Source organism: Geotrypetes seraphini, chromosome 9 (genome assembly GCF_902459505.1).
Source record: "Geotrypetes seraphini chromosome 9, aGeoSer1.1, whole genome shotgun sequence".
NCBI lineage: Eukaryota > Metazoa > Chordata > Amphibia > Gymnophiona > Dermophiidae > Geotrypetes > Geotrypetes seraphini.
The window spans coordinates 79,019,638-79,032,911 of NC_047092.1; the positions used below are offsets into that span (position 1 = coordinate 79,019,638).

General features: G+C 42.5%; 1 protein-coding gene across 6 annotated transcripts in view; it reads right to left on the bottom strand.

The window, feature by feature from the left end:
- Positions 1 to 13,274, bottom strand: part of XPOT (exportin for tRNA) — a 324,394-nt gene that overhangs the window by 118,265 nt on the left and 192,855 nt on the right. For all 6 annotated transcript variants that reach the window (XR_004540576.1, XM_033957684.1, XM_033957683.1 and 3 more), the window contains one exon: positions 10,978 to 11,263. Coding sequence is in view for 5 of the 6 variants with exons in the window: in XM_033957684.1 (XP_033813575.1) it covers positions 10,978 to 11,263 (286 nt within the window). In the remaining variant the exon portion in view is untranslated. The remainder of the gene's footprint in view (positions 1 to 10,977; positions 11,264 to 13,274) is intronic.

The following is a 13,274-nucleotide window of genomic DNA, read 5'->3' on the forward strand; positions in this document are numbered from 1 at the left end:
AAGAAAACATTGTTCAACAAATGGAAGAAGGATCAATCAAAGGACAATCTAAAGGAGCATAAAAAACACCAGAAAGAGTGCCACCGAGTGGTTAGGAAAGCAAAAAGAGAATATGAAGAGAAATTAGCGGGGGAAGCAACAAACTTCAAATCGTTCTTCAGATACGTTAAGGGGAAGCAACCAGCAAGGGAGGAAGTGAGACCCTTGGACGATGGAGACAGAAAGGGGTTGGTAAAAGAGGAAAAAGAGATGGCTGACAAGTTAAATGAGTTCTTAACGTCAGTCTTCACGAGGGAGGACACAACCAACATTCCGGAGCCAGAAGAGATCGTAAATGGAGATCAGGAAGATAAGCTGGCCCAACTAGAGATAAGCCAAGCGGATGTCCTCAGGCAGATAGACAGGCTAAAGAGCGACAAATCACCAGGTCCAGACGGCTTTCACCCAAGAGTACTCGAGGAACAAAATAGCAGAGCCACTTCGACAAATATGCAACCTATCCTTAAAAACTGGAGAGATCCCAGAGGACTGGAAAATAGCAAATGTCACACCAATCTTCAAGAAGGGTTCGAGGGGCAACCCGGGAAACTACAGGCCGGTGAGCTTGACCTCGGTCCCGGGAAAGATGATGGAAGCGCTGATCAAGGACAGCATCTGTGAACACATCGAAACCAATGGACAGTTAAATCAAGTCAGCATGGCTTCTGCAAGGGTAGGTCATGCCTCACTAACTTATTACACTTCTTTGAAGGGATGAACAGATAGGTGGATAAAGGGGAACCCATAGACATCATTTACCTTGACTTCCAAAAGGCCTTTGACAAGGTACCACACGAAAGACTGCTTAAGAAACTATGGAACCACGGGGTACAAGGGGAGGTACACCGATGGATCAAAAACTGGCTGGCAGGCAGAAAACAGAGGGTTGGAGTGAAGGGTCACTATTCAGATTGGAAATGGGTCACGAGCGGGGTGCCGCAGGGGTCGGTGTTGGGACCGCTCCTTTTCAATATATTTATAAATGACCTGGAGGCGGGAACAAAATGCGAGGTCATTAAATTTGCAGACGACACCAAACTATACAGCAGGGTTGAAACAACGGAAGATTGCGAAAATCTCCAAAAGGATCTGACGACACTGGAAGAGTGGGCCAAAAAGTGGCAAATGAGCTTTAACATAGGGAAGTGTAAGGTCATGCATGTAGGAAAAAAGAACCCGATGTTCAGCTACAAAATGGGGGGATCACTGTTGGAGGTAAGTAACCTTGAAAGAGACCTGGGAGTAATGGTGGACACAACACTGAAGGCATCGGCACAATGCGCCACAGCCTCAAGGAAAGCAAACAAAATGCTTGGAATCATTAAGAAGGGCATCACGGCCAGGACGAAGGAAGTCATCCTGCCACTTTATCGCACAATGGTGCGCCCGCATCTGGAGTACTGTGTCCAGTATTGGTCACCGCACCTCAAGAAAGACATGGCAGTACTCGAGGGAGTCCAGAGAAGAGCAACTAAACTGATAAAGGGTATGGAAAACCTCTCATATACTGACAGGCTAAAAAGGCTGGGGCTATTCTCCCTTGAGAAGCGGAGACTTAGAGGAGACATGATAGAAACCTTCAAGATCCTGAAGGGCATAGAAAAAGTGGACAGGGACAGATTTTTCAGATTATGGGGAAGCACAAGTACAAGGGGGCACTCGGAGAAATTGAAAGGGGACAGGTTTAGAACAAACGCTAGGAAGTACTTTTTCACCCAGAGGGTGGTGGATATGTGGAACGCACTTCCAGAAGCTGTGATAGGCCAGAACAATTACATGGCTTCAAAGAAGGTTTGGATAGGTTCCTAGAGAACAAGGGAATTGAGGGGTACAGATAAGGATTAAGGATAGGGATAGGAGTAGAGATAGGTTATAAAAATAGTCAAGAACCACTGCTCAGGCAATGGGCCTGATGGGCCACCGCAGGAGCGGGCCGCTGGGCGCGATGGACCTCTGGTCTGACTCAGCGGAGGCAGTTTCTTATGTTCTTATGTCTATGTTCTCAGTTTCGGCCATGACTTCTAATTCCCCCATTTTGTTTCTTAGCCTCCTTGCATTAGTATATATGCAATTTAGCTTGGTATTTATTTGTCTTCACTTCCTTATGCTGTGCTTCAAATTTTATTTTCTTCTCCTGTGCTGCAATCCTTTTTTCCTCCTCTTCTGACTTAGTCAAGGAGGAAAAAAAGGATTGCAGCACAGGAGAAGAAAATAAAATTTGAAGCACAGCATAAGGAAGTGAAGACAAATAAATACCAAGACCTAAATTGCATATATACTAATGCAAGGAGGCTAAGAAACAAAATGGGGGAATTAGAAGTCATGGCCGAGTGGAGATAGAGTGACGATACGAACTTGATGGAACTCAGCTAAGTTGAACTATGTCTTAGCAACATTGCTTTAAGTATTGTTAGTGATTTTTGCACTTTTTCATTATTATTTTGATTGTTTTTGAAGCTTTTTTCGGGGGGAGGGGGGAGTTTAAAGCGCCTCTTAGTCTTTTTGCTTCTGTTTTGAATCCACACTCAGTATTTTTGTGTTTATTAGCACCTATATTTAATTTTGAAAAAAATTCCCTTGGGACATTATGATGTACGGGGCAGTGTTTATTTAGATCTTATGGGTCTGGTGCTAGTCATCAATAAGCACTTGCCCGGTGTTAAAAACAAATCGAAGGGTTGATTGAGCTCATACTGAGGTCCCTTTGTATATTTTTCTCTATTGTGCTGGTGTCGATTCTTAGCGGGAGCTCAAAGCTTTTGCCAATTCTTTTTGGTTTAGTTTCCTTTTTATTGGTGACATTTTGGGTTTTTTGATGACCTACCTAAAATAGTCCATGGTGAAAAATATTTAAAGTTCTACTAAATGCATTATTGTTTACTTAGGCGTTTGACAATAGCTACAATACTAGAGGTGAAATTACTATTACAATGTGTTTTCCTTTCTGATTTTGTGTTTGGAGGGACAGAGGGCAGAGGAATGCAACAGTGGCTGATCATAAAAACAAGAATAAATTAGAATGCCATTTTTGACAAGAAAGCCTAAGTCAGTCATATAACATAATTTATACATTTCTGAACTGCCAGTTCAAGGTAAGAGATATGGAACCATGAGAGCTTGCGTATCCCCACACCCATAGAAGAGAGTCTGGCTGCAATATCAAAGAAATCAAAAGCGTTCCTGGCTAGTCATTCTCTATACTGCAGCTGCTTACTGGCTAGCTGGAGAAGCTCTGTGGCTTGCTCCAGAGGGAAAGAATCCACGAGAGTTAGCATACTGCTCATGCAGAGCTGATAGAACTGGATGCAGGCAATTAGCATAGAGGCCTGAAAAGATTTCCTCTTAAATAAATCTAGAGTCCTGGCCCTAGAGCTCTTAGCTTGTTTAAGAGTGGATTCAACAACCAATGAGTGGTGAGGCAGCTGGGCCCTCTTGAATCCCAGAGCCTCCTGGACATGATATTTAGGTGCAACCTGCACTGAGAAGAGAGTTTCCCAGTTCTTCATCAGTGCATCTTTAAGGATAGGGTGTAATGGTGACCCCTTCCTTGGGAGAAGACTTGTAGTCCTGAACAGACATCTCTGCCTAAGGCTCCTCCCTCCAACTCAAAATTAGTTTCCAAGTTTGAGAACATGATATCCTAAGTGGCTAAGAGGGTAGGGTTAAATGGTCATTTTTCTCAATGGATGAGAGTAAACAGTGGAGTGCTGCAGGGGTCTGTACTGGGACCGGTGCTATTTAACTTACTCACCAACGGAGACAGCGTTTCAGAGGTTTCAGTAGGAGATAAGCTGGACTCCCATCTTTGTTTCTTTTCCTGTCACTAATATACCTGAAGAAGGATTTATCCCCTTTCTTAATGTTCCGTGCTAGATCTTCTTCTGTTCGGAGTTTGGCTTCTCCGACTGCCTTTTTGACTGCTCTAGATCTGACCAGACAGTCTTCTTTCGCCCGCTTTCCGAAATGTTTGGAGGCAATAAATGCTTCTTTTTTCTCTTTAATGAAGTTTGAAATTTCGGAGCTGAACCACTGGGGTATTTTGTTTCTCCAGCGCTTGCTAACTGTTTTTATGTAGCGGTTTGTAGCTTCGTGTAAGGTGACTTTCAGAGTTGATCACATAGTCTCCACATTGTCAGTTTCTGCTTGGTTATACAGCTCCTGATGGACAAAATCTCCCATGAGGTCGAAGTCTGTGCCTCTAAAGTTGAGGACTCTTGTTGCTGTGTTTGATCTAGAGAAGCCTTTCTTGAGGTTGAGCCATACCATGTTATGGTCGCTGGAGTCCAGCTTATCTCCTACTGAAACCTCTGAAACGCTGTCTCCGTTGGTGAGTACCAGGCCCAGTATTGCCTGGTCCCTGGTGGGCTCTAATACCATTTGTTTGAGTCGTGCACCCTTTATGGAGGTTAATATTCTTCTGCTGCCACAGGTAGTCACGGAGAGTATGTTCCAATCTGCATCGGACATGTTGAAGTCCCCTAGCAGAACTGTGTCCCCACGCAAAGTGATGTTCTCTATATCTTCGATCAGTTTTATATCTTTGTCTTCCTGTTGTCTTGGAGGTCTATATACCACACCAAGGTATAGGCATTTTTCATTTCCTCTGGCCAGGTTCACCCAGAGGGATTCTCCGGTGTATCTAACATCTGTGATTCTGGTAGTTTTGATGTTTTCCTTAGTATATAATGCGACCCCTCCTCCTAACTTGCCCTGGTATAACCATATCCCACCCATGCGAGTTTGTGAACCAGGTCTCGGATATCGCTACCACGTCTGGGTTGGCGTTCATTATCTCAGTCTCCAATTCCAGAATTTTGTTGCCCAAGCTGTGTACATTGACATACATTGCCCTCCATACCTGTGAAGAGATTTCCTTCCGAGATAGTGTGGCTCCTAAATTATTGTACGTAGTATGGGTACTTACCTTAGACTCAGAAGTGTGGGTGTGATTCGTCTCCTCGGGGTGGTTCCTTACTGCTCTGGAAAGTGAGTATGTACCCTCCCCCAACTTACCTAGTTTAAAGCCCTACGAAGTAGGCATGCTAGTCGATGTCCGAAAACGTTTTTACCTCTCCTGGTCAGGTGGAGTCCGTCAGGTCCCTGTAGTCCTTGTAGTGCCTCTCCATGGTCTAGGAATCCAAAGTTCATCTCTATGCACCATTCGCGAAGCCACATGTTGGTCTTTCGGATACGCTCTTCCCTGGCTCGGCCTTTGTCTCTTACTGGGAGAATCGATGAGAAGACCACCTGTGCTCCTATCTGACCTGTGCTCCTATCTGACCGTGTTACACACAAAGTTGCATTTATACAGTAGACCACGTCATCACGTTCCGACGTGGCAATCACGTTTTTCCCTTCCCTCCCCCCCCTCTATTGAACCTTTAAAACAATAGTTAGCCGGCAGCGTCTTGCTGGCAGTTGAAAGTCACTAGATGTCAGTCCTTGAAACCTAAACGTGGTATGTACTATTTTTGAGCTTCCCTTTCCTGTTTTTACTTAGGAATCTTATAAATTTTTGTAGTTCTGTGTGGTTTAGAAACACAATTCACACGGGACTCTTTTAAAAAATATATTGTTTATTTTTAGATACAACTGAACATCACGCAATGTAAAAACATTCAGTCAATGAAGAATTGCAGATTAATACCTGTGCTCACAATTGTTACTTTTTGAACAACATTTGTCACTCTTTGAACATCATTCAAATCGGGTCTCCTGAGACAGAGATCGAAACGGGGCCGCGTTGGGACCCCCAAAGCAACATACAGAGCTAAGTAACCTGTGGTGGCAGTTTTCATCTTATCAAAGTGAAGATATTAATCTTACAAAGTAGAAAGACTTTAAAATTTTGTTTTGTGCTTTTTTACAACATTTTTGAGTTTTTGAATGTGCCCTATGGACTTGCTAAGCTGCTATGACTGGAAGGTGAACTCTTTTCCCAGGGAGGCTTAAAAACCTTCCCTTCAGAATTTCATATCTCTGAACTTTTTTACAAGCCACATAGGGTCACATTTCATTGACTCATTTTCTATTGAAGCCAGTTTGTCTTATTATAAATAAGAAAGTTAGCCTGCATATTTTCCACACCCACTACGTACATGGCCGAGTGAGAGTCTGTAAGTGAATTTCTGCCCACCAAAAGAGGAGTTGAGCTTCTAGGTGCAGCAGAGCTTCTTAGCACTTCTGATGCCTCCTTGTCTATTGACAGTCTACCACTGTTGCATTGTCCGAGAAGACTGACTGCTTTGCCTTCCAGAGACTTCTCCAGTGCCTGAAGCACTAGTTGAATGGCTCAGAGTTCTAGGTGATTTATAGACCACTTCTGCTGAGCCAATGTCCAATACCCTTGAACCAGGTGTCCGCTGCAATGACCCCTCCCAACCATAAAGGCTTGCATCGGTCATTAGTATTTCCTAGGAAGAAATGTGGAGAGGCATGCTCCTGGAGAAAGCCACCATCTGCAGCCACCACTGCAGCTGCTTTTTGTTGCTTGCAACCAAGGAAATTGTTGCTTAAGCAAGTCTGTCTGAGGAAACCAGCGAGACAGAAGAGAGTCTTGAAGAGGTCTCATGTGTGTCCCCTCATCCAAGGAACCACCTCTATGGCTGCTGCCATTGACCCCAGGACCTGCAGATAATGTCAAACATGGGAATCGGATTCTGTAGTAGTTCAGAAATCTGCTTCTGGAGCTTCAGACTGCATAGTTCTGGAAGAAACACTCAGCCCAAGGCAGTGTCAAATAAAATTCCCAATTACTCCAGCTGACTATTCTTGAAGTGGACAATCCATCCCTGGTCTTGGAGGAGTTGGACTATTCTCGAAACTGCCAGTTCGCCTTTCTCCTTGGACGGGACTATGATTAGCCAATCATCCAAATATAGGTGCACCTGGATCCCTGCCTTGCGGAGGTGTGCAGCCACCACCACCATCACCTTAGTAAAGATGCGAGTTGTCATTGTGAGGCCGAAGGGGAGCGCCGAAAACTGGAAATGCTGCTCCAGCACATGAAGCCGCAAGTACCACCTACGTGCCAGAAAAATGAGAATGTGGAGATATGCCTCCATCAAATCAAGGGAGGCAAGAAATTTTCCTGGTGCCATTGCTGCTATGACCAATCAAATGGTTTTCTTCTGGAAGTGCAGCATTAAATGACTTGAAGTCCAGAACTGGCCTCCAGTTGTATGAGTCTTTCTTTGGAATGATGAATATATGGAGTATCTACTGGAGCCCGATTTTTCATCCAGAACTGGCTCTATGGCCAAAGATGCAGAAGCTTTTGTACCATTGCCCAGAACACTGGAATACACTGAATGTTCAAAAGGTTGTAGGTAATACTCTCAATCATTGAGAGTATTACCTACAGCCTTTTGAACATTCGGTGTATTCCAGTGTTCTGGTCTGACAATCTATGAACTAACTCTGAGCACTGTTCCGATTTGACTTTGAAATTGTTTAGTCACCAGTTTTTGAGTGTACTCGAGTGCCACTTCACTGTCATTCATTAAAGTTACCATTTTGAGTAACATAGTAACATATTAACATAGTAGATGACGGCAGATAAAGACCTGAATGGTCCATCCAGTCTGCCCAACCTGATTCAATTTAAATTTTTTTTTTTTTTTTTCTTCTTAGCTATTTCTGGGCAAGAATCCAAAGCTTTACCCGGTACTATGCTTGGGTTCCAACTGCCAAAATCTCTGTTAAGACTTACTCCAGCCCATCTACACCCTCCCAGCCACTGAAGCCCTCTCCAGCCCATCTTCTACCAAACGGCCATACACAGACACAGACCGTGCAAGTCTGCCCAGTACTGGCCTAGTTCAATATTTAATATTATTTTCTGATTCTATATCTTCTGTGTTCATCCCACGCTTCTTTGAACTCAGTCACAGTTTTACTCTCCACCACCTCTCTCGGGAGCGCATTCCAGGCATCCACTACCCTCTCCGTAAAGTAGAATTTCCTAACATTGCCCCTGAATCTACCACCCCTCAACCTCAAATTATGTCCTGTGGTTTTACCATTTTCCTTTCTCTGGAAAAGATTTTGTTCTACGTTAATACCCTTCAAGTATTTGAACGTCTGAATCATATCTCCCCTGTCTCTCCTTTCCTCTAGGGTATACATATTCAGGGCTTCCAGTCTCTCCTCATACGTCTTCTGGCGCAAGCCTCCTATCATTTTCGTCGCCCTCCTCTGGACCGCCTCAAGTCTTCTTACGTCTTTCGCCAGATACGGTCTCCAAAACTGAACACAATACTCCAAGTGGGGCCTCACCAATGACCTGTACAGGGGCATCAACACCTTCTTCCTTCTACTGACTATGCCTCTCTTTATACAGCCCAGAATCCTTCTAGCAGCAGCCACTGCCTTGTCACACTGTTTTTTCGCCTTTAGATCTTCGGACACTATCACCCCAAGGTCCCTCTCCCCGTCCGTGCATATCAGCTTCTCTCCTCCCAGCATATACGGTTCCTTCCTATTATTAATCCCCAAATGCATTACTCTGCATTTCTTTGCATTGAATTTTAGTTGCCAGGCATTAGACCATTCCTCTAACTTTTGCAGATCCTTTTTCATATTTTCCACTCCCTCTTCGGTGTCTACTCTTACAAATCTTGGTATCATCTGCAAAAAGGCACACTTTTTCTTCTAACCCTTCAGCAATGTCACTCACAAACATATTGAACAGGATTGGCCCCAGCACCGAACCCTGAGGGACTCCACTAGTCACCTTTCCTTCCTTCGAGCGACTTCCATTAACCACCACCCTCTGGCGTCTGTCCGACAGCCAGTTTCTGACCCAGTTCACCACTTTGGGTCCTAACTTCAGCCCTTCAAGTTTGTTCAACAGCCTCCTATGAGGAACTGTATCAAAGGCTTTGCTGAAATCCAAGTAAATTACATCTAGCATATGTCCTGAGGTTGGTGATTAGCATTTTTCACACTTCCCTCTTGTTTCAGATACCTTCTAATGCAAACACAACAAGGAATGCAAGTAGCCCTTTGTCTGTGAAAAACGGTTAGATTTCCAGAGAAAATCTTCAATGGTCAGAGAGAGTTTTGTGATTCATTCTTTAAGATTATGGGCTAGATTCACTAAGAAAATTGATCGTGTACCATTCGATTTGCAACCCCTTTGCAATCCCGACCCGATTCACTAACCTCATGGCCGATCTGATTCTGATCCACACATGCAAATGAGGGTAAACGGCATGCAAAGTTGGAAGGGACACGATTCACTAAACTTTTCCAGGAACACTGACTGGGCTGGCTGATCCAGTTGCTCACGACCTTTCCTGCTCTCTGCCAACTTCTCCTGCCCTTTTCCAGCCCGACTTTGCTTCTCCTGCGCTTTTCCTGCCCTACTTCGCTTCTTCTGCCCTTTTCCAGCCCAACTTCACTTCTCCTGCCCTTTTTCAACCCGACTCTCCTCTCTCCACCCTGCTCTCTGCCCCGACTCACCACCCTGCGCCCTGAATCTCGTCTTGCCACCCGACTCTCCTACCCTTCCCCCGCAGTGCGAGCCCATTGTTTTAACCCGGGGGCTTGCGAAAAAGTAAAAAACCAGAAAAAAGCAGCTTGTAGCTCCGTAAGCATACACATGCATCAGGATAACTCACTAGCGATCCGTGTGGTCGGTGGGTGACATTCCTCCGATCGCCCCCATTTGCATGCTGGCCTTTAGTGAATTCGTCAGCCTGCCTGCAATCACCACGGATCAGACAGGGAAAGGAAGGTTAGTGAATCTAGGCCTATATAAGAAGAGTACTGGGTTAAGGAAAAGATATATCCTTTCTTTCTAAAAATAAGTTTTGCATTTCTTTGGTAAATTGTCAGCTTTGTTATACTAAGCTAAGGAGTTCTTTTAAGAATATATATATTATCATATGATTTTGTGTAACTCTAAATATTAAGAATGTTTTAGAAATTATTGTAACAGAAATATATATTTAACTTTATATTTTGTAAAACTTTTTCCTGTTCAGAACCTAAAGAATTTATTTGTCTGAAATAAACTTCACCTTCTAAGATAACGTGGTAACTGACCACTTAGTTCTGTGTAAAAGAAGTCCCCCTCACACAAATGGTAATTATGGGAGTATGGTTTATGGAAATACATGTAGTGCACATAATTAATTGGCATTTTAATTCTAATTTTAACCTCAAGTTTAATAATGATATAAATTGAATAAATATCATTTTTATGAAAAATGTATAGATTTGTATAAGTTAATTAAAGGTGTGAGTTATTAAAGGTACCCCATGTTAGGCCGCAATGCAATAATTGTGCTCACATATATGTGAACTTTAAAACAAGCATATAAATATGCACAGAGTACACATATACTTTTACTCCTCTTTAGAGCTGGTATAATTTTCTACAAGAGCATTTGTGGGGATTATTTACAGGGATTTGTGGGGATTTATATAAAAGGTATACATTCACCATTATAAAATAGGTACATTTTAAATAATTTTTATAGGCTCCTGTTACAATATTACCTTCCATAAATTCAAACAATAAAACCAAAGTATTTTTTAAATAGTGACTTAACATTTAGATTTTAATAATTTTTAGATACAATAAATAAGATGAAAAGAAAATGTGCCAAGTAGAATAAATATAATATTCCCTTCACAGTCATCACTATTGAATTCAATAATGTAAGTATTTTCCTTGTAAAAAAACACACAAATATTCAAAAACTAGTTGTTTCAATAAAATTAGTATTTCAGTCAGATCACAAGCAATACTACAGAGATACCCCAAAATAAACCTAGGCTAGACCTTAAAAAATTCTTATCCATTTGTAAAAAAAAAAATCATCATAGTGATCAATTTTCTGAAAGCACATCTCATTTTACTACCTTACATATGATTTGCATTGGCCAGTAAAATCTAATTCTCATTTTAAGGGTTTCTAGATCACATACCTTGAATTTGGCTGTAATCTGGTTTATTAAAGGAATGAATTCTTGAAGATCTTTTGCTTCACAATCTTTAAGCATGTGCTCAGAGGCCGTGGGAATGAATGGAAGAACTTCTTCCTCAAGGCAAATAATCATGCGGTGAAGGAAGGTACGAACACCACTTCTTAGTACTTCCTTTTGCACAGGGCAGCTGAGAGCTGGCAGAAATGTCTGTAAGCAGTCCCGATAAACTTCAGAGCAACCACATTGTTTCACGGTCTGCTTGTTACTAAAAGCTTTGCTGGTACGGCTGTACAATTTAATAAACATATGAGACATTTAAAAAGATTAAACATGGACAGACAGTACAATATTCTTTATTTCCACTAGACCTGCTTCCACTAGAACTACACTGTGAACTGAAAAAAAAACCCACACCAAAATGTTTTTTGTCATTATCTTCCACAGAACTCAGCCAATTCTTATGAAATTTAGTGCATTGTGTCCTGAATGAAGTCAATGTAAAATGTTATAAATATTTTCAACCGCATCATAATACTACTTTATGAAAATGAATTGTAAACTAAATAAAAACACATAAAAAAGTTTTATGGCTATCTTGCAGAAAAATGTAAAGTCAAAAAGTAATGTTTCAATTAAGCAGATGTTCAAAGAGTACTCCCTTTGTACAAAGGCATGCAGTCAGCCTTGGCCACCAGTGATCTATGGACTTGTCAATGATACTCTGCTTCAGTTCAGCCCAAACAGAGATGAGGCTCTGTTTAAAGCCTTCGACGTCAGATATCAAAGTCTGGTAGATGCATTCCTGTATCAACCCCCAGATCCGGTAGTCAATTGGGTTTAGGTCTAGTGAATTTGCATGCCAGAGGTCTGGACCAACGAAGTCTGGGGTCTCCCAATGTAGCAGCTTTACAGTGTCCTTTGTTCGATGTGCTGGGGCATTGTCCTGTTGGAAGATAAAGTAATCCCCTGACATATGATGGATCGCTGGCAACAGCTTCTGCATCAAGATGACATCCTGGTAGTATGCACCGTTAATCTTAACCCCAGGAACAATGAAAAACAGATCTGTGAATCCGAGTTTCGCGATTGTGACCAAGACCATGACCGATTGGCTGAAGGTCAGGTGGGTCTGTAGTACGTGTTTGGCATTAACATCATGCTTCAGTGTTCTTGAAGGCACATAGAGGCGATCATTTTATGCGTTAATCAGTGGAGCCGACGCTGTGCTCTGGGTACTTGGTGAAAAGCTACTTGCAACTTTTCAGGCGCATCTCTGTTGTGTAAAGTTAATTCTTGGGCACAACACTTTTATTTATTTAATTTTTTAGGCCGTCTTCCCAAAGTAGCCCAGAACAGGTTACAAAGTACATCCATAATAATCGAGACAGGACAGAGATGACATAATTTACATAAATTACAATATAGACATGAAAATAAAACATAAGCACTAAGAAGCATTTGGTGAGATTAGGTGGCGTAGGTACGTTGACTGAGTGGCATTTCTGGGTGAATGACTTTAAGGCGCTGGGTTTGTAAAGAGGAAGGTTTTCACGGCCTTCCTGAAGTTCCAGAGTCTATCTAGTGATCTAACATAGTGTTCCCAACCCTGTCCTGGAGGACCACCAGGCCAGTCGGGTTTTCAGGATAGCCCTAATGGATATGCATGGGAGAGACTTGCATATAATGGAGGTGCCAGGCATGCAAACCTGCACCATTCATTAGGGCTATCCTGAAAACCTGACTGGCTTGGTGGTCCTCCAGGACAGGGTTGAGAACCACTGATCTAACAGATGGGGGATATTGTGCCAAAGTCTGGGCATGAAATGTGAATAGGAGCTTTTGTGGGCTGTTTCAGTTTTGAGGGAGCGGCCAGGAGGTATGGTCAGTCATTTTTCTCCTTGGGACCTCAGTGGTCGCTTTGGGAAGTAGATTTGTAGTTTAGTTTTCATGTAGTACGGAATCGTTTCATGGAAGTTTTTGAGATACTATAATTTTAGATTGTTATGAATTATCCTAACCATAGTTGTCTGACTTATTTCTGATTCTCTTGCTATTTGACGAGTTGTTTGGTGTGTTTGCGGCACATCATCCTGGCTCAGTACAAGATTGTGAACAATATCAATGTGCTCTTGTATGCGAATTGAACGCAATTGTCCGCTGCCTGGCTTACAATCCACAGTGCCCGTTTTTGTTCCAACCCTTCTGTTAGAACTCAACAATCGTCGACTGCTGTAACCTTTCAGCTGTACCAAGTTCTTTATCAGAATTCGGACATCTACAGTGCAAACCATTTTGAT